This window comes from Oncorhynchus clarkii, chromosome 5 (genome assembly GCF_045791955.1).
Source record: "Oncorhynchus clarkii lewisi isolate Uvic-CL-2024 chromosome 5, UVic_Ocla_1.0, whole genome shotgun sequence".
Classification (NCBI taxonomy): Eukaryota; Metazoa; Chordata; class Actinopteri; order Salmoniformes; family Salmonidae; genus Oncorhynchus; species Oncorhynchus clarkii.
The window spans coordinates 43,938,908-43,960,480 of record NC_092151.1 but is presented as its reverse complement, the minus strand read 5'-3'; the positions used below and the strand labels follow the sequence as shown (position 1 = coordinate 43,960,480).

The 21,573-nt window shown below is 42.0% G+C and overlaps 1 protein-coding gene across 2 annotated transcripts in view; it reads right to left on the bottom strand.

Annotated features, from left to right (window-relative positions):
- Positions 1-21,573, bottom strand: part of LOC139408890 (phospholipid phosphatase 1-like) — a 37,683-nt gene extending 16,110 nt beyond the window's left edge. Inside the window, exons 1-2 of one of the 2 annotated variants that reach the window (XM_071153321.1) lie at positions 20,993-21,573; positions 3,129-3,283 (exon numbers count right to left, since the gene is read on the bottom strand). In XM_071153321.1, coding sequence (XP_071009422.1) covers positions 3,129-3,283; positions 20,993-21,050 — 213 coding nt within the window. In that variant the 5' untranslated portion in view covers positions 21,051-21,573. The remainder of the gene's footprint in view (positions 1-3,128; positions 3,284-20,992) is intronic. The other variant, XM_071153322.1, reaches the window with a different exon arrangement.

Sequence of the window (21,573 nt, the reverse complement as noted above, 5' to 3'; positions counted from 1 at the left end):
AAAACTAAATATAAGTGTTGATATTAGTTGGCAGGGGTCTTCAACATTGTGTTTTATATGTTCTCTAAGACCCCTTTTCCATCTGTTTGACTAGAAATCAAAGCCTTTGCTTATTCCAAATTTGTACAATGAAAAATGGTTGTAAAATGTTCAGTGCCTTCGGAAAGTATTCAGACCCCTTGACTTTTTCCGCATTTTGTTACGTTACAGCCTTATTCAAAAATTGATTAAGTAAAACAATTGTCTCAGCAATCTACATATAATACCCTATAATGACAAAGCTAAAACAGGGTTTTAGAAATGTTAGCAAATTTAAAAACAAAAAACAGAAATACTTTGACATAAGTATTCAGACCCTTTTCTATGAGACCCTTTGCTATTGAGCTCAGGTGCATCCTGTTTCCATTGATCATCCTTGAGATGTTTCTACAACTTGATTGGAGTCCACCTGTGGTCCATTCAATTAATTGGACATGATTTGGAAAAACACACACGTCTATAAAAAGGTCCCACAGTTGACAATGCATGTCAGAGCAAAAAGCCATGAGGTCGAAGGAATTTTCCATAGAGCTCCGAGACAGGATTGTGTTGAGGCACAGATCTGGGGATGGGTACCACATTTTTTTTCAGCATTGAAGGTCCCCAAGAACAGTGGCCTCCATCATTCTTAAATGGAAGAAGTTTGTAACCACCAACACTCTTCCTGGAGCTGGCCAAACTGAGCAATCGGGAGAGAAGGGCCTTGGTCAGGGAGATGACCAAAAACCTGATGGTCACTCTGACAGAGCTCCATAGTTCCTCTGTGGAGATGGTTGTCTTTCTGGAAGGTTCTCCCATCTCTGCTGCACTCCACCCATTAGGCCTTTATGGTAGAGTGGCCAGACAGAAGCCACTACTCAGTAAAAAGGCACATGACAGCCCGCTTGGAGTTTCCCAAAAGGCAGCTAAAGACTGTCAGACCATGAGAAATATGATTCTCTGGTCTTATGAAACCAAGATTGACCGTTTTGGCCTGAATGCCAAGCGTCATGTCTGGAGGAAACCTGGCACCATCCCTACGGTGAAGCATGGTGGTGGCAGCATCAAGCTGTGTGATGTTTTTCAGTGGCAGGGACAAGAGACAAGTCAGGATTGAGGGAAAGATGAACGGAGCAAAGTATAGAGAGATCCTTGATGAAATCATGCTCCAGAGTGCTCAGGACCTCAGACTGGGATGAAGGTTCACCTACCAACAGGACAACGATCCTAAGCACACAGCCAAAACAACAGAGGAGTGGCTTTGGGACAAGTCTCTGAATGTCCTTGAGTGGCCCAGCCAGAACCCGATCGAACATCTCTGGAGAGACCGGAAAAATAGCTGTGCAGTGACGCTCCCCATCCAACCTGACAGAGCTTGAGAGGATCCTGCAGAGAAGAATGGGAGAAACTCTCCAAATACAAGTGTGCCACAGCTTGCCCAAGACGACGAGGCTGTAATCGCTGCCAAAGGTGCTTCAACAAAGTACTACGTGAAGGGTCTTAATACATATATATTTTTTGTTATTTTTTATAAATTCGTTTTTGCTTTGTCATTATGAGGTATTGTGTGTAGATTGATGAGGGGGGGAAAACGATTTAATCACGTTTAGAATAAGGCTGTAACGTAACAATTAACATAAGGGGGTTTAACAGGGCTGCAACCTTCCAACCACTTGCTACTCCACCTGCGCAGTCTACACTGCCTCATTTATTACGGTTGTCACGTTCTCTTGCATAATTCAACAAGTGTGTCAATAGCAGGATACTCTCGGATTACTTTTTTTTATTTTTTATCACACGCTTGGCTTTAGATTACTCCCATCTAAACTTTCTTTACGTTGTTTGTGAGATCACTACAATTTGAGTGTTCATTTTCGGAAGTTTCTTTCATTTCAGCGCAAGTAATTTGTGAACATTTCAACTGCTAAATTATAACTTTTTTCAATTCCACAAAAAAAGAACACCCATAAAAATAAAGTCATTTTTCTTCTCTTTCTTGTGATGTAAGTGTCGAGACGGTGCGTTTAAATCCCAGACTAAGCTTTAGCGTATTCCATTAAGACCATTTGACAGGTCATTACAAACATTTCCGCGGTCGTAACGTAAACGGGAAAAATTGATAGGCACAAGCAAGAGGATGAAAGCGTGTCGCAGGAGTAAAATCAATCCAGCGAGATTGAAGTGACAAGTGGATTTTGCACCCCTCAAAACACAAGAAATAGATGGCTGAAATAGACAGATCCTGAGGTAGGCGAGGGCATGCGCGTTCCTAGTTAAACTTTAAATCACGTCTGAATGGCCTAGTTAACAGGGTAACAAAATAAACCGCTTGACCACAGGGGTTTGCTGGTTACTCCCAGGTCCTCTATCTTATTACATTTCAGTCATTTAGCAGATGCTCTTATCCAGAGCAACTTACAGGGAGTGCATTCATCTTAAGTGCTCTTACATGCTCTTAGATATTCAACCCCAGAACCCCCTTCCTGTGAGTCGCCTGCAAACACCAGGACTTCCTCCCTGACCCGTTGGACTCTAAAGGCCTAATGTTGATGAAAACCTCTCTGTAGCTCGTGTTGTAAAAGCTTCTCAGGTGACTGAAATGACATGTGGAAATCAGGATATGTGAAATGAAATGAGGACATGGGAATGGGGAACTGTTTGTGGACTGGATGTCCTCTTTTGAGTTAACCCTTACACAGTTGGCAAAGCTGGTTGAAATAACATGATTACAACCAGTTTATAGGGTTGTAATGGCATCAACTAGTTTTGCTTATTGGGTATGACCTTGTTGAACTTAACCCTTCGGTTCGGTCACCTAAGCACAGTGGACATCCTCCTTAATGTTGAGGCCTTACTGATACGATACGCATCATGACCAGGGGTGTAACATAAGAACTAAATGGAACATCTTTATGTGATACGTATGTGTATTATATTATATCAATGCGTTTAACTTTTCCCTGAGATAGAACTGCCGCCTGTTTGTTAGTCATTGTGTAGTACTAACAGTAACAGAGGCGCATTGGTAATTATGTACACGGCTGTTCAATGTTTGGTCAGTTAAAATCTAATAAATATCTTAGTTTGTAAATTCTACTATTGTTACTTACACAGCAAATGGGCAGAGCGAAGCCCGCCGTGTAGAGCACAATGGAGGTGACTGTACTCTGGTGGAAGGGGTAGCTGATGCTGTCATCGTTACAGAAAAAGCCCCTCTGATAGGGCTTGATTTTGCCCAAGTTAAAGGCTGCCAGGGGCAGTCCCCCTGTGGATGGAGAGAGGAGGTAAAGGGGTTAACTTTGTAATAAAAAAAATATTACATTTAAATGTAAATAGTGATATGAGGAATAAATACACAGTGAATAACGAATTTAAAAAAAAATATGGCTATATACAGGGAGCACCAGTACCGAGTCGATGTGCAGAGGTACGAGGTAATAATTGTCCCTTTTTCAGGACCCTGTCTTTCAAAGATAATTTGTTAAAATCCAAATAACTTCACAGATCTTCATTGTAAAGGGTTTAAACACTATTTCCCATGCTTGTTCAATGAACCATAAACAATTAATGATCATGCACCTGTGGAACGGTCATTAAGACACTAACAGCTTACAGACGGTAGGCAATTAAGGTCACAATTAGGAAAACTTAGGACACTAAAGAGGCCTTTCTACTGACTCTGAAGAACACCAAAAGAAAGATGCTCAGGGTCCCTGCGCATCTGTGTGAACGTGCTTTAGGCATGAGGACTGCAGATGTGGCCAGGGCAATAAATTGTCATGTCCTTACTGTGAGACGCCTAAGACAGGGAGACAGGACGGACAGCTGATCGTTCTCGCAGTGGCAGACCACGTGTAACAACACCTGCACAGGATTGGTACATCCGAACATCACACCTTCGGGACAGGTACAGGATGGCAACAACAACTGCCCTAGTTACACCAGGAACACACAATCCCTCCATCAGTGCTCAGACTGTCCGCAATAGGCTGAGAGGCTGGACTGAGGGCTTGTAGGCCTATTGTAAGGCAGGTCCTCACCAGACATCGCCGGCAACAATGTCGCCTATGGGCACAAACCCACCGTCGCTGGACCAGACAGGACTGGCAAAAAGTGCTCTTCCCTGACGAGTCGCGGTTTTGTCTCACCAGGTGATGGGCAAATTTGCGTTTATCGTTGAAGGAATGAGCGTTACACCGAGGCCTGTAATCTGGAGCGGGATCGATTTAGAGGTGGTGGGTCCGTCATGGTCTGGGGCGGTGTCTCACAGCATCATCGGACTGAGCTTGTTGTCATTGCAGGCAATCGCAACACTGTGCATTACAGGGAAGACATACTCCTCCCTCATGTGGTACCCTTCCTGCAGGCTCATCCTGACATGAACCTCCGGCATGACAATGCCACCAGCCATACCACTCATTCTGTGCGTGATTTTCTGCAAGACAGGAATGTCAGTGTTCTACCATGGCCAGCGAAGAGCCCGGATCTCAATTCCATTGAGCCCTTCTGTGACCTGCTGGATCGGAGGGTGAGGGCTAGGGCCATTCTCCCCAAAAATGTCCAGGAACTTGCAGGTGCCTTGGTGGAAGAGTGGGGTATCTTACAGCAAGAACTGGAAAATTTGGTGCAGTCCTTGAGGAAGAGATTGCAGTGCAGCACTGCAGTACTTAATGCAGCTGGTGGCCACACTTTTGACCCCCTCTTTGACCCCCTCTTTGTTCAGGGACACATTATTCAATTTCTGTTAGTCACATGTCTGTGGAACTTGTTCAGTTTACGTCACAGTTGTTAAATCTTATGTTCACACAAATATTTACACATGTTAAGTTTGCCGAAAATAAACGCAGTTGACAGTGAGAGGACGTTTCTTTTTTTTGGCGAGTTTATAAGTAGGGGTAACAGGATAAATAGACTTAGCAGTATCAGCAGCGTATGTGGAGCAGTAGCAGGAGCGTGTGTGCGCGTATGTTATGAGTGTGTGGGCGTATGTAGCGTGTACAGTTGAAGTCGGAAGTTTACATACACTTAGGTTGTAGTCTTTAAAACTTGTTTTTCAACCACTCCACAAATGTATTGTTAACAAACTATAGTTTTGGCAAGTTGGTTAGGACTTCTACTTTGTGCATGACACAAGTAATTGTTCCAGCAATATTTTACAGACAGATTATTTCACTGTATCACAATTCCAGTGGGTCAGAAGTTTACATACACTAAGTTGCCTGCCTTTAAACAGCTTGGAAAATTCCAGAAAATAATGCCATGGCGTTAGAAGATTCTGATAGGCTAATTGATGTCATTTGAGTCAATTAGAGGTGTGGATGTATTTCAAGGCCTACCTTCAAACTCAGTGCCTCTTTTTGTTTTGATTTTCCCATGATGTCAAGCCATCAGCCAAGACCTCAGAAAAAGAATTGTAGACCTCCACAAGTCTGCTTCATCCTTGGGAGCAATTTCCAAATGCCTGAAGGTACCACGTTCATCTGTACAAACAATAGTACGCAAGTAAACACCATGACACCACGCAGCCGTCATGCCGCTCAGGAAGGAGACACGTTCTGTCTCCTAGAGAGAAACATACTTTGGTGTGAAAAGTGCAAATCAATCCCAGAACAGCTGCAAAGGACCTTGTGAAGATGCTGGAGATAGAGGTCGACCGATTATGATTTTTCAACGCCGATATCGATTATTGGAGGACCAAAAAAGCCGACACCGATTAGTCGGCCATTTTTTTTCACATTTATTTGTAATAATGACAATTACAACAATACTGAATGAACACTTATTTTAACTTAATATAATACATCAATAAAATTAATTTAGCCTCAAGTAAATAATGAAACATGTTCAATTTGGTTTAAATAATGCAAAAACAGTGTTGGAGAAGAAAGTAAAAGTGCAATATGTGCTATGTAAGAAAGCTAACGTTTCAGTTCCTTGCTCAGAACATGAGAACATATGAAAGCTGGTGGTTTCTTTTAACATGAGTCTTCAATATTCCCAGGTAAGAAGTTTTAGGTTGTAGTTATTATAGGAATTATAGGACTATTTCTCTCTATACCATTTGTATTTCATTAACCATTGACTATTGGATGTTCTTATAGGCACTTTAGTATTGCCAGTATAACAGTATAGCTTCCGTCCCTCTCCTCGCACCTCCCTGGGCTCGAAACAGCAACACAACGACAACAGCCACCATCGAAGCAGCGTTACCCATGCAGAGCAAGGGGAACAACTACTAGAAGGCTCAGAGCGAGTGGCGTTTGACACGCTATTAGCGCGCGCTAACTAGCTAGCCATTTCACTTCGGTTACACCAGCCTCATCTCGGGAGTTGATAGGCTTGAAGTCATAAATAGCGCAATGCTTGACGCACCACGAAGAGCTGCTGGCAAAACGCACGAAAGTGCTGTTTGAATGAATGTTTACGCGCATGCTTCTGCCTACCACCGCTCAGTCAGATACTTAGATACTTGTATGCTCAGTCAGATTATATGCAATGCAGGACAAGCTAGATAATATCTAGTAATATCATCAACCATGTGTAGTTAACTAGTGATTATGATTGATTGTTTTTTATAAGATAAGTTTAATGCTAGCTAGCAACTTACCTTGGCTTACTGCATTCGCGTAACAGGCAGTCTCCTTGTGGAGTGCAACAAGAGAGAGCGTTGTTGCGTTGGACTAGTTAACTGTAAGGTTGCAAGATTGGGTCCCCCGAGCTGACAATGTGAAAATCTGTCGTTCTGCCCCTGAACAAGGCAGTTAACCCACCGTTCCTAGGCCGTTATTGAAAATAAGAATATGTTCTTAACCGACTTGCCTAGTTTAATTTTTTACTTTAAAAAAAAAAAAATAATAATCGGCGCCCAAAAATACAGATTTCCGATTGTTATGAAAACTTGAAAATCGTCCCTAATTAAATCGGCCATTCCGATTAAACGGTCGACCTCTAAAGGAAACAGTTACAAAATAATCTATATACACAGTAAAACAAGTCCTATATTGACATAACCTGCAAGGAAGCCACTGCTCCAAAAACGCCATAAAAAAAGCTAGACTACGGTTTGCAACTGCACATCGGGACAAAGATCGTACTTTTTAGAGAAATGTCCTCTGGTTTGATGAAACAAAAATAGAACTGTTTGGCCATAATGAGTATTGTTATGTTTGGAGGAAAATGGGAGGATGCTTGCAAGCCGAAGAACACCATCCCAATCGTGAAGCACGGGGGGGTGCTTTGCTGCAGGAGGCACTGGTGCACTTCACAAAATAGATGGCTTCATGAGCAAGGGATATTATGTGGATATATTGAAGCAACATCTCAAGACATCAGTCAGGAAGTTAAAGCTTGGTCGAAAATGACCCCAAGCATACTTCCGAAGTTGTGGCAAAATGGCTAAAGGACAACAAAGTCAAAGGTATTGGACTGGCCAACAAAGCCCTGACCTCAATCCTATAGAAAATGTGTGGGCAGAACTGAAAAATTGTGTGCGAGCAAGGAGGCCTACAAACCTGACTCAGTTACACCAGCTCTGTCAGAAGAAATGGGCCAAAATTCACCCAACTTATTGTGGGAAGTTTGTGGAAGGCTACCCAAAATGTTTGACCAAAGGTAAACAATTTCAAGGCAATGCTACCAAATACTAATTGAGTGTATATAAACTTCTGACCCACTGGGAATGTGATGAAAGAAATAAAAGCAGAAATAAAATCACTACTATTATTCTGACATTTCACATTCTTAAAATAAAGTGGATCTCCTAACTGACCTAAAACAGGGAATTTTTACTAGGATTAAATGTCAAGAATTGTGAAAAACTGAGTTTAAATGTATTTGGCAAAGGTGTATGTAAGACTTCAACTGTGTGTGTGTGTTGGGATGTCAGTGTAAAGGCATCAGCATGCTTTAGTTCAGCTGGCGCCTAGCCAAACTTGGCTACCCAAACCGAATGAGTGTGCTCCCATACTCCCTTAAAATACATTCGCTTGAAAAAAGTAGCAATAGTACTGTTTGTCCATTTTTAAACACAGTAGCCAGTATAAAAATAATCTGGATTAATCGAAGATAACTCAAGAAAGCTGTCATTAACGTTTAGCGTTTTTTTTTGTTGTAGAGATCTTAGTTGCGCAATTTTGCATCTGACTAGGATGTTTGGTGCAGTATTTCTCAAGTGAAAGAATGTGCATGAGAACGAATCGTCTCGTTGAATGACAACAGGCAATTCATCGAAGAATCTCTACTGTTGACCAATCGCCGAGGCGGGGGCGTAGAGTTCGGCTACTGACTTCGGCTTGCCCCTAGAAAACAAATTGTGCCCGAACAGCCGGAAAAAAACATAGCCAAAAAAACAACAAACATAATAATAAATATACGCCATTTTCCGAACTGTTTCAGCTGGGAGCATGCGGACACCTTACGTATATGCGTGGGTAGAGTCCAGCGTGTGTGTATTGAGTTAGTAAAAGAAAGGGTCAATAAAGTAGTCAGAGTAGCCATTTGATTAGCTATTTAGCAGCCTTGTTTAGCAGTCTTATGCCTTGGGGGTAGAAGCTGTTCAGGGTCCTGTTGGTTCCAAACTTGGTGCCCTGGTACCTCTTGCCGTGTGGTATCAGAGAGAACAGTCTTTCGCTTAGGTGGCTGGAGTCAGTTTTTTGGGGGGCCTTGCTCTAGAAACTGCCTAGTATAGATGGCAGGGAGCCGCCCTTCCCTTTCCTGTAGTCCACGATCAGCTCTTTTGTCTTGCTGACATTGAGGGAGAGGTTGTTGTTCTGGCACCACACTGCCAGGTCTCTGACCTCCTCCGTATAGGCTTTCTCATCATCGTCGGTGATCAGTCCTACCACCGTCATGTCGTCAGCAAACCTGATGGTTTTGGATTCGTGGGAGGCCACACAGTCGTGGGTAAACAGACTACAGGAGGGGCCTAAGCAAACACTCCTGTGTGGCCCCCGTGTTGATGGTCAGCATAGCGGATGTGTTGTTGCCTACCCTCACTAGGCGTGGCCTGTCATGAAGTCCATGATCCAGTTGCAGAGGGAGGTGTTCAGTCCCAGGGTCCTGAGCTTGGAGGGCACTATGGTGTTGAACACTGAGCTGTAGTCAATGAACAGCATTCTTACGTCGGTGTTCCTTTTGTCCACGTGGGTGAGGGCAGTGTGGAGTGCAATAGAGATTTTGTCATCTGTGGATCTGTTGGAGCGGGATTTGAATTAGAGTGCGTCCAGGGTGGCTGGGATGATGGTGTTGATGTAAGCCATGACCAACCTTTCAAAGTATTTCATGGCTATATTTGCGAGTGCTACGGGGCAATGGTAATTTCGGCAGGTTACCTTGGCTTTCTTGGGCACTACTAATGGTAGTCTGCTTGAAACAAGTTGGTATTACAGACCGGGTCAGGGACGGGTTGAAAATGTTAGTGAAAACACTTGCCAGCTGATCAGTGCATGTTCCGAGTACACGTCCAACAGGGTTGGGGTCAATTCAGTTTTCTACTCAGTCAATTAGGAAGTGAATTTACATTGTTTTGAGGAGTTTTTGACTTGAATTGAAAATGGAATTGATCCCAACCCTGCTACCTATAGCCTAGTAGCCAGCCACAACCAAACCTTCCAAGCTGCTCTCTCTTTCCTGTCTGGTATCTATATCTGGGTTTTTCATTTCTCATTGTCAGCTGTGCCACCTCGTTAAATTGAGTGGCGTGACAGCTGAGAGCGCCTGTGGGTGTGTAAAACACAGCAGGCCACAACAACATCCCAGGACTCCCTTCCCTCCCTCTCTCTCTCTCTCATAATCTGATCCTGTCTTGGCCTCCTCTCTTCAAAGAGGACAAGGGAGGACACTGGTCATGGTTATGCTTCAGTGCAGAGATATCCATGCACCAATACACTCCATTAATACTAGGCTAGGAGGCTTCTGGGCCTCGGGAAAGAGTGTAGTTAAAGAGTGTGGTCACATTGAAAAGTCAAGTCACAAACATTCAAATAGGCTGTTACAACACCTTAATATGTTTAGGTTACTTGGTTGTCTGTGAAAGTGCAGAGGTAAAAGCACCACACACATGCTGCCATGATATGTACATGAAGGTTTCTTGCGACCGGCAGAGTAACTTAAAACCAACCATATGGGTTTAGTTACGTGAGCAAGCCTGACAAAACACACACATCCCTATGATTTACCGATAGACCACAATTTCAAGAGACAGCTATGAAGTTATCCGTAGTCACAAATCTATGACATTGGTGATTGAGGGGCCATACTTGTGAATATTAGAAACAGTTTGAATTGTTGAGTCTCTAAATCCTCATCTACCAAATAAAATCTTGGACATAGTGGCACGCGATGGAACAAGCCTTTTCAACCATCAGATAACCTGACATACTTAGCCCTATGCTATTGCTAACAACACCAGCTGGACGTCAATTTAACAAATTCTATAAATCAGCCATTTGCAAATGTTGACGTAGTTGGACGAGGGTCCTTAACAGAAGTCCTACGGCACCATCTGCTAATCAAAGTGAATAAAAACACTCATTGTAGACACTATTTCACATTGTTTATGTGCACATCGGTTTACGTTTGGCTGGCTCTGCAGAGTCCAGCTCTCCTCATTGTGAGATATCGATCTGCGCACAGCCCATGGGTCTCAGCCAATCAGCTGGTGCCTGCTTGCCCCACACTCTGAACTGACCATGCACCCTCTGATTGGCTAAGGACATCTAGCTGGTCCTGCACTGCATGTTATTACATGTTTGTTTATATTCATACAGTCCTTTGTTCTATTTATCACTATCAATGTTGTGCTATTGACGTCAATACTGTATTCCATTCATTTGCTCTGTTTATATTCATGTTATTACATGTAGAGTTACTCTGTTGTATTTATTGTGTCCATGTACAGTACCAGTCAAACGGTTGGACAGACCATCATTCCAGGGGGTTTCTTTTTACTATTTTCTACATTGTAGAATAATAGTGACGACATCAAAACTATGAAATAACACATGGAATCATGTAGCAACCACATATGGAATCATTTAGTCCCCTCCTTCCCCCAAGACTGCTTGCACGACTCCAACGCCGTCATTAAGTATGCCGGCGACACTATCACCGACGACGATAAGACAACCTATAGGGAGGTCAGAGACCTGGCAATGGTTTATTTAACAACCTCTCCCTCAACATCAGCAAGACAAAGGAGCTGATCGTGCACTACAGGAAACGCAGGGCCGAGCCTCCCCTGTTCACGTCGATAGGGCTGTAGTGGAGCAGGTCGAACACTTCAAGTTCCTCAGTGTCCACATCAACAACAGAGTCGTGAAGAGGGCACGAAAATGCCTCTTCCCCCTCAGGAGCAGGGGCGACCCATCGTTTAGAGCCCCACCTGTTTTGAGCATCACATTTTTGCAAAAATATACAGTGCCTTGCGAAAGTATTCGGCCCCCTTGAACTTTGCAACCCTTTGCCACATTTCAGGCTTCAAACATAAATATATAAAACTGTATTTTTTTGTGAAGAATCAACAACAAGTGGGACACAATCATGAAGTGGAATGACATTTATTGGATATTTCAAACTTTTTTAACAATTCAAAAACTGAAAAATTGGGCGTCCAAAATTATTCAGCCCCCTTAAGTTAATACTTTGTAGCGCCACCTTTTGCTGTGATTACAGCTGTAAGTCGCTTGGGGTATGTCTCTATCAGTTTTGCACACCGAGAGACTGAATTTTTTTCCCATTCCTCCTTGCAAAACAGCTCGAGCTCAGTGAGGTTGGATGGAGAGCATTTGTGAACAGCAGTTTTCAGTTCTTTCCACAGATTCTCGATTGGATTCAGGTCTGGACTTTGACTTGGCCATTCTAACACCTGGATATGTTTATTTTTGAACCATTCCATTGTAGATTTTGCTTTATGTTTTGGATCATTGTCTTGTTGGAAGACAAATCTCCGTCCCAGTCTCAGGTCTTTTGCAGACTCCATCAGGTTTTCTTCCAGAATGGTCCTGTATTTGGCTCCATCCATCTTCCCATCAATTTTAACCATCTTCCCTGTCCCTGCTGAAGAAAAGCAGGTCCAAACCATGATGCTGCCACCACCATGTTTGACAGTGGGGATGGTGTGTTCAGCTGTGTTGCTTTTACGCCAAACATAACGTTTTGCTTTGTTGCCAAAAAGTTCAATTTTGGTTTCATCTGACCAGAGCACCTTCTTCCACATGTTTGGTGTGTCTCCCAGGTGGCTTGCGGCAAACTTTAAACAACACTTTTTATGGATATCTTTAAGAAATGGCTTTCTTCTTGCCACTCTTCCATAAAGGCCAGATTTGTGCAATATACGACTGATTGTTGTCCTATGGACAGAGTCTCCCACCTCAGCTGTAGATCTCTGCAGTTCATCCAGAGTGATCATGGGCCTCTTGGCTGCATCTCTGATCAGTCTTCTCCTTGTATGAGCTGATAGTTTAGAGGGACGGCCAGGTCTTGGTAGATTTGCAGTGGCCTGATACTCCTTCCATTTCAATATTATCGCTTGCACAGTGCTTCTTGGGATGTTTAAAGCTTGGGAAATCTTTTTGTATCCAAATCCGGCTTTAAACTTCTTCACAACAGTATCTCGGACCTGCCTGGTGTGTTCCTTGTTCTTCATGATGCTCTCTGCGCTTTTAACGGACCTCTGAGACTATCACAGTGCAGGTGCATTTATACGGAGACTTGATTACACACAGGTGGATTGTATTTATCATCATTAGTCATTTAGGTCAACATTGGATCATTCAGAGATCCTCACTGAACTTCTGGAGAGAGTTTGCTGCACTGAAAGTAAAGGGGCTGAATAATTTTACACGCCCAATTTTTCAGTTTTTGATTTGTTAAAAAAGTTTGAAATATCCAATAAATGTCGTTCCACTTCATGATTGTGTCCCACTTGTTGTTGATTCTTCACAAAAAAATACAGTTTTATATCTTTATGTTTGAAGCCTGAAATGTGGCAAAAGGTCGCAAAGTTCAAGGGGGACGAATACTTTCGCAAGGCACTGTATATATATTTTTGGGGAGCTTGCCTTTTTTGAATGTTATTTTGGCATTAATACGTGTCACATATCAGTTTGCAAACAAAGTAGAAAATGATATATATATATATATATATATATATATCATTGAGTTAATAAAGCCACATACTCAACAAAACAAAAAAGAGACCATGTTTGTAAGGCAGCTCCAAAATGCAGGTGTTTCAGCTCAGTGCTTTGTGGTGGTGGGGCAAGGCAGCAGAAAATAGAGTTTTGCATCATGATTGGCTCAGTGTTCTGTCACTCATGGGGACTTTACGTCACTGCCAAGTGTAAGAAGAAACATTGAAAATTCTATCCCTTCGGCTGCTGCCATAGAAGTGCCCATCCAAGAAGGCTCAAGGTCATTGGCCACAGATAAAATGACATCAAATCATGTTTTATTTAGGAGGAAAAGGGGGATACCTAGTCAGTTGTACAACTGAAAAACTCTTCCACATTTAACCCAACCCCTCTGTATCAGAGAGGTGCGGGGGGCTGCCTTAAAATCGACATCCACTTCTTCGGCGCCTGGGGAACAGTGGGTTAACTACCTTGCTTGGGCAGAATGACAGAATTTTACCTTGTCGGTCTGGGGATTCAATTCAGCAACCTCTCGTTTACTGTCCCAACGCTCACTAGGCTACCTGCCGCACCACAGTAGCTTTGATTGTGAAAGTATTATGTTGACATGATCAGTCCAATCTTAGCTAGCAGTCATCATCATAAATCAAGTCGGCAATCTACTGGCAAATCCTTTTCATATGAAGAGAAATTATAGACAAAACGCATCGGTGCTCATCGGACATTGAACAAACATTACACAACAAGTTGGAAATAGCAAATTCAACAACTGGTTTGGAAGGAAACAGTGACAGTGGCTGTGTGGTCCCAAATCTAGGATTAAGTTTAAAATGATTAACATTCAATATTGGCCATGCTGTCAATGAAGCATGATTTGTGCTACGCTCAAAACAACTAAACTCGGAGGACCGCCGCGCCACCTTCCTGTTCAAGTGAGCCGAGCACAACAATGCGAGTCGAAAAATGTATTGTATGCTGCTTCATAAATTAAGTAATATGCCAGGGAGAGAGTATTACACTTATGTATACTGTATATAAGAAAGTATGTTGTGTAGTAAGATGTTAGTAGCCCATGTGCCTCACCCTAATAATTTGGTTTATTTACTCCTCTTAATTTCGCCTACTGTTCTGCTGTAGCCTATAACCTGTTCGAGAGAAATATAATAATTGAATATTGTAAGAGCTTTCATTGTCTGCTTATATGCCCCCTTTATTTATCCTACACTTCTAACTTGGTGTACAGGGAGAGCACTGTAAGAACGGACCATGTTCTGAATTCTGTCGCCGTACATTTCAAAACTGCTGAACAAATAGTTATATTGACTACGTCCGTCCTAGCTCGCTCATTAATGTCTTAATCAAAATTAGGGATTGTCTCTTATCCGCTTGTCGTCCCCTTATGCCATAGTTTGTACATCTCAATTGTCATTCGAAATTTGTTTAAGCAAGTCAGCTATATAAGCTATGTTTTTTTTTTTTAAAGGCAGTAAATTAGGCTGAATTAACTGTTTCGCTGCCAGACAAGGCTCTGCTGAAAGCCAGGTGTAGCAGTGGTAAGGTGTTGGGACTGCTATTGGGACAACTTTATGTGGGCATTGTTTGTCAACGTTATAGTGCAATTAATGTATTGTTTAGAGGCTTCCCTGGCATGCATTCCACTTTATTTTTGCCCCACCAAGATTTCCATGCTAAACTGCTCAGGATGCTGAAAAGATTTGACATGGGCTGTAAGATCCTCACTGTTCTACAGCTGCACCATTGAGAGCATCTTGACTGGCTGCATCACCGCTTAGTATGGCAACTGCTTGGCATCTGACCGTAGGCGCTACAGAGGGTAGTGCGTACGGCCCAGTACATCACTGTGGCCGAGCTCCCTGCCATCCAGGAACTCTATACCAGGTCCTAGATGGCAAAGACTCCAGTCACCTAAGTCCATAGACTGTTCTCTCTGCTACCGCACAGCAAGCGGCAGCAGAGAGCACCAAATCTGGCACCAAAAGGCTCCTGAATAACTTCTACCCCCAAGCCATAAGACGGCTGAACAGTTAATCAAATGTCTACCCTGACTATTTGCATTGATCCCCTTTTGATTTGCACGGACTCTCTTGCCCCGGTTCTATGCACACTCACTGGCCTCCAACCACACACACACACACACATACAAATGCATATCGACTCCACACACGATCACACTCTTCACATACGCTGCTACTCTGTTTATTATCTATCCTGATTGCCTAGTTACTTTGACCCCTTATCTACATGTGCATATTACCTCAATTACCTCGTATCCCTGCACATTGACTCGGTACCGGTAATCCTTGTATATTATTTTATTACATTACTATTTCCTTTGTGTACTAATTTCTTACTTTTTAACTCTGCATTGTTGGGAAAGGGATCATAAGTAAGCATTTCACGGTAAAGTCTACACCTGTTGTATTTGGTGCGTTTGACAAATTAAATTTGATTTGGCTTGTTACAGTAAATGGAAAGCGTGGTGGTGTCATGGTAGCTGTCAGTAAGAGCAGGGAGAGGTGACATTAACTGGAAAGAGAGAGGGAGAGCGAGAGAGGGCGGCAGAGAGGGAGGGAGTAAGAGGGAAGGATTGTCCAGACTGTTGTTTTCACAGTCTTGCTTTGACCACCAAACAACAGAAAGAAAACAGCTGAACATAACAGTATGTCAGTGGAAGGGAGGACAGTAGCAGGTGACCTAACTGTGGTTTGTGACTACTATGAGTTCCCATTGTAGCCAATTCAATTGCAGTAATTTCGTTACAGAATTACGAGTTTTAATCACTTATTAATTCATAAACAAATGTGATATCAGTAAAACACCAACTAATTGGTAAGTCTACCTTTACTTGTTACTTCTGTGAACTTTCATCCTCATGAGGGAGACATTTTTAAATATCTTTATGATATGTGGGTTTTTGGTAACAGAATTACAAGGCACAAGGCAATGCTTCTTAAATTTTACAGAAGGCAAATCATTTTTCTAAAACTAAGGATGGAAAATGGTAAAAACTGTATATGCCTTAAGTCCCCCCCTCCCAAATAAAATAGACTCTTAGCTTTAATTTGTCACGGTCCTATTAACTTCACATGTTGAGGTTCATGGGCCTCTTAGATAACGTTCAGCACACAGGGAAATTAAATTAGATCACTGCACTTTGGAATACATTATCTATGACTCATCCAGGACTTCCATAATTCAGAATGAGATTAAACCCCTACACAAATCTATTGAGATGAGTCATAATCTGAAAAGGAGATTATCAGAACTTTATATGTTATATTACTTAGGCCTAGTATCTCATAAACCAGGCATTGTTAGAAGTAGCCTAAATTACAAAATGCACTGAGTGCAGAATTGACACAAATTGACCAGGTAATGATTTTAGAATTCCTAAGTATATGATGAGACAGGTTGGGTTATCCATAAAGCTTTTAAGAGAATCCCTAACACAATGTTTCCAGGCATCAATGGATAAATCATCACAAATGAATGGCAATTCAATATTGCCTGAAATAGAAGACAGCTTTGAATAGATAATGGTGTGGATGCACGATAGAGGTGTTGGCTGGAACTCGATACAATCTAAACAACAGCAATGCTCACGCCATGGTTCTACAAATTTTGTCGGGAGTTACATTGCAACAATCATTCGAGACCGCAACAGTTACATTTGTTACCATTGTCTATTACATTGCAACCGCAACAAACTGATCAACATCAATCAACTACTGTAAACCAGCAGCAACAGTAAATAAAATACTTGTTCGGCTGTTTATGATTTATAATCAAATTATTGAAGAAAGATGCACCGCACCCTCGCTTGACCAATAGGCAACACATAACCACACCCTTGGTCTTCCACCTTGGCTTGAGATTCAATATCGGACAGAAATTCAGACATTCGAACTTCAATAGCTCGCGAACGATTTGAGCTACCAATCTCAGGTTAGACTCTTTATTAAGGAAAAAAGGTTTACATTGCACAGGTCTTACGTCCACCAATTCGGACCGGAGACTCATAAATCACACCGCAATGTTTAGAAAGCCTGGCACACCTTCAATGTAACTAGTTAGGGACCGTCAACAAAGTGCATGATCACAATATTTACGTTTCAATAGCTCAACCACGCAATCTCATTTCAATTGTATATTATTCCTTACATAGAAAGGCATATTGCATAGCCTTTAGTTCTCACAAAAAGATTCAAACACACACAACCGTTCAAACGTTTGGGGTCACTTAGAAATGTCCATGTTTTTGGTAGAAAAGCACATTTTTTATCCATGAAAATAACATAAAATGTATCAGAAATACAGTAGACATTGTTAAGGTTGTGAATGACTATTGTAGCTGGAAACTACAGATTTGAATGGAATAGCTACATAGGCGTACAGAGTCCCATTATCAGTAACAACCCCAACCCCAAGGCACATGTTAGCTAATCCAAGTTTATCATTTCAAAAGGCTAATTGATCATTAGAAAACACTTTAGCAATTATGTTAGCACAGCTGAAAACTGTTGTTCTGATTAAAGAAGCAATAACACTGGCCTTTTTTAGACTAGAGAAATCTGTCGTCCTTCCGCATCTGCAGTGGAAAGTGGCCGAGCTACAGCGACGTTTGTCAGACCATGAGACACCCCAAAAATCGGACCGATATGACCCCACTGTGGAAAGGGAGACTCTCACGAACACAATGATGTTCTGTTTTGCTCCACGACCCCTACAGGTGTCAAGGGACTCATCTGAAGGTAACCCATACAAATGAATGGAAGTATGGAGGTAGTTTTGTGGCAACAAAAATAAAAGGGTTAAATATGTGTCCAAAAAAACAGAAATATTTCCTGATCTTTCTTACACTTCAAAACCTTAAGATGTATTTTTTGACTGTCTTTTTTCCCATTTATGAATGTGTTATTCAATAGGCTTGGGAGGTATACTGTATACCGGTGTATTTGGATACAGCCAAGAGATGGTTTTTCCAATACGTCAATATCATTGAAACTAAGTTTTTTAAACATTTTATAAATGTGAATATTTGTAGCTACTTAAGTAAATACCTGCATTCAATTTGTGCAATATGTTAGTTCTCCATTTCAGATATACATATGTTGGTCACAGATACCTTTAAAAAAAACTTAGGGACATGGATCAGAAAACCAGTCAGTATCTGGTGTAACCATATTTGCCTATTGCAGCGCAACATTTCTCCTTCGCAGAGTTGATCAGGTTGTCAATTGTGGCCTGTGGAATGTTTTCACACTCCTCCTCAATGACTGTCGAAGTTGCTGGATATTGGCAGGAACTGGAACACTCTGTCGCTCCAGATCATCCCAAACATGCTCAATTGGTGACATTTCTGATGAGTATGCAGGCCATGGAAGAACTGGGTTATTTTCAGCTTCCAGGAATTGCATACAGATCTTTGTGACAAGTGGCTGCACATTATCATGTTAAAACATGAGGTGATAAATGGCACGACATAGCCATAGATAAAATGAAATTGTGTTCGTTGTACGTGGCTTATGCCTGCCCATACCATAATCCCACCGACACTATGGGGCACTGTTCACAACGTTGACATCAGCAAACCACACGCCCACGAGGCCATACACACTGTCTGCCATCTGCAGGTACAGTTGAAACCGGGATTCATCTGTGAAGAGCACACTTCTCCAGCATGTCAGTCGCCATCGAAGGTGAGCAATTTCCCACTAAGTCGGTTACGACGCCAAAATGCAGTCAGGTCAAGACCCTGGTGAGGATGATGAGCAAGCAGATGAGCTTCCCTGAGATGTTATCTGACAGTTTGTTCAGAAATTCTTCAGTTGTGCAAACCCACAGTTTTATCAGTTCTCCGGGTGACTGATCTCAGATGATTCCGCAGGTGAAGAAGACAGATGTGGATGTCCTGGACTGGCGTCGTTACACATGGTCTGCGGTTGTGAGGCCGGTTGGACGAACAGCCAAATTCTCTAAAACGATGAAGGCCGTTTATGGCAGAGAAATAAACAAATTATCTGGCAACAGCTCCGATGGTCATTCCTGCAGTCAGCATACCAAATGCACACTCCCTCAAAACTTGAGACATGTGTGGTAGTGTTGTTTGACAAAACTGCACATTTTAGAGTGGCCTTTTATTGTCCCCCAGCACAAGGTGCACCTGTGTACTGATAAAGATTTTTAATTAGCTTCTCGATATTCCACACCTGTCAGGTGGATGGATTATCTTGGCAAATGAGAAATGCTCACTAACAGGGATGTAAACAAATTTATGCACTAAATTTGAGAGAAAAAAGATGTTTGTTCACATTTAACATTTCTGTGATGTTTCATTTCAGCTCATGAAACATGGGACCAACACTTTACATGTTCTGTTTATATTTTTGTTCAGTATAGCTATCTTATACTTATTAAGCTAATGGTCTAAACTGTGCTTAATGTTCTGTAGTTGTGCATTGGTTTGCTAATTTAATAGCTAGTTAGCAATCTAGCTAAGTGGTTAGTTACTTCCAAAATCAAGCTTAGCTTGGCAACAGCAAGGCTCTTGATCAGTATCCCCTCATGGATCAAGAGCCTTGCTGTCTAACTTTATGAACTGGGAAGTCTGTCCTGCAAATACTTTAAGTCAGACTGTATCAAATGCTTGCAATGCGCTCGTTAGAATTTAGTTAGCAATGCTAACTTTTGGATAACAGAAGATCTGTGGAGTTTGAAAATAGTGCCCCTTGTGTTCAGTGCCAGTACTACCAAATATCCTGGTATGGCACAAGGTCGGTATGACAATCTGGATACTGCCCAAGCCCAAACCCAATTCAACGTGTTTCTATGGGCTTTAGTAATAAAGGCAATTCTATATTTTATCAAAATATTATTTCATTTTTAAAAAAGGGTCCTAAAATTCTAAATCAGATAGTCATACCTTGGATCATTAGGCTATCTTAAAACAATTCCATATGTTAGCTTAGTAGAACCACCACACCCCACGGCTTAGACTGAGGTTAACATCTCTACAGACCTGTGTATGAAACTTCTCTGCACTAGCCATGAACATTGTGAAGGCATAAAATGCTACTGAATGTATAGCCAACTACAACAGCGTAATAATTCAATATTGGCATTTACATGTAAAATGACAGTTGAAATGAGGTTGCTAAGTCACGTGGGTGAACAGCTATTGAAATTCTAAACTTTCAATATTTATATAAAATCGTATATGTGCTTATTTTTTTTTTTTACCAAAGGGTGGCAATGTCCCTCTCCATTAAGCAATACAAAATTGGTTTGAAGTGCCTTGGTCATGTGATCAAGGAGCTATTGAATTGTGAGAATTGTTTTAATTAAATTATACATTTCTTTTTATAGAATCATTTTATGACAAAGCCAACGGATGTGCAACACAGCTCTCTTTGTAAGGAATAATGGACAACTGAAAATATGTTGCTAAGTCATGTGGTTGAAGAGCTATTGACATTTCAATATTGTGATCATGTACTTTGTCGACGGTCCCTAACTGGTTGCATTGATGGTGAGCCACGCTGCCTACACCGTTACCATATGATTCTAAAAAATAAGACCTGTGCAATGTTGTACAACTTTTGCCTTCGTAAACAGCTTAACCTGAGGTATGTACCTAAAGTTGTTAACGAGCTATTGAATTTGAAGGTCCAAATGTCTGGCTAATATCGAATCTCAAACCCACGGTCTCCCAACGCCATAGCCTGTGCATGCACGTGACAGCGATTGTCAAAAACATCATTACGGAAACAAGGTTAACTCATTACAATGTAACAACATAATACGCAAGTCAACCAGATACATACCGATAATTAAACAGACTATGTCAAGCAGAATAAAAAGAATCCCTCTCGCCTCGAACATGATTGCGGCTTCTTCTCCTCAGCTCGTGGACACAGATAAGAAAAAACACTCGCACGAGTCAATTGCTCCTCGGACGTGTCGTTGTCGTATCCTTGAAAGCGCAGAAACCAAGCCTATCAGTAAACCGCAGATCTCATTAGACGAAAACTACACTTATACCTAAAAATATAATTAAAAACCGTCAATCGAGTAGCCTACCATTGGAAGGCTACCCTAATGGCGACAGATAGCCCAGTCGCCGTAATGTGACACGGAATGCAGAGCCGATCTTCCCCTTGGAATTACCGAATTATAGCGCGCATCGAAATTCTAATCAAAACTAAATTAGACGGTCTCTGCCGTCTCATTCAAAATCGCTTGGCCGCCGGCGTAAACTATTCGGTGGAGTTCTGTACCGGACTGCACACCAAGCCATGGGCACAGTGGGGTTTCATGATAGCAGCTGACGAGGATCAACAGAAGAGCCTATCGCCTGCTTGCCAGCACAATATGAGAACACCGGTCACGTCCCCTTTCGGTACCT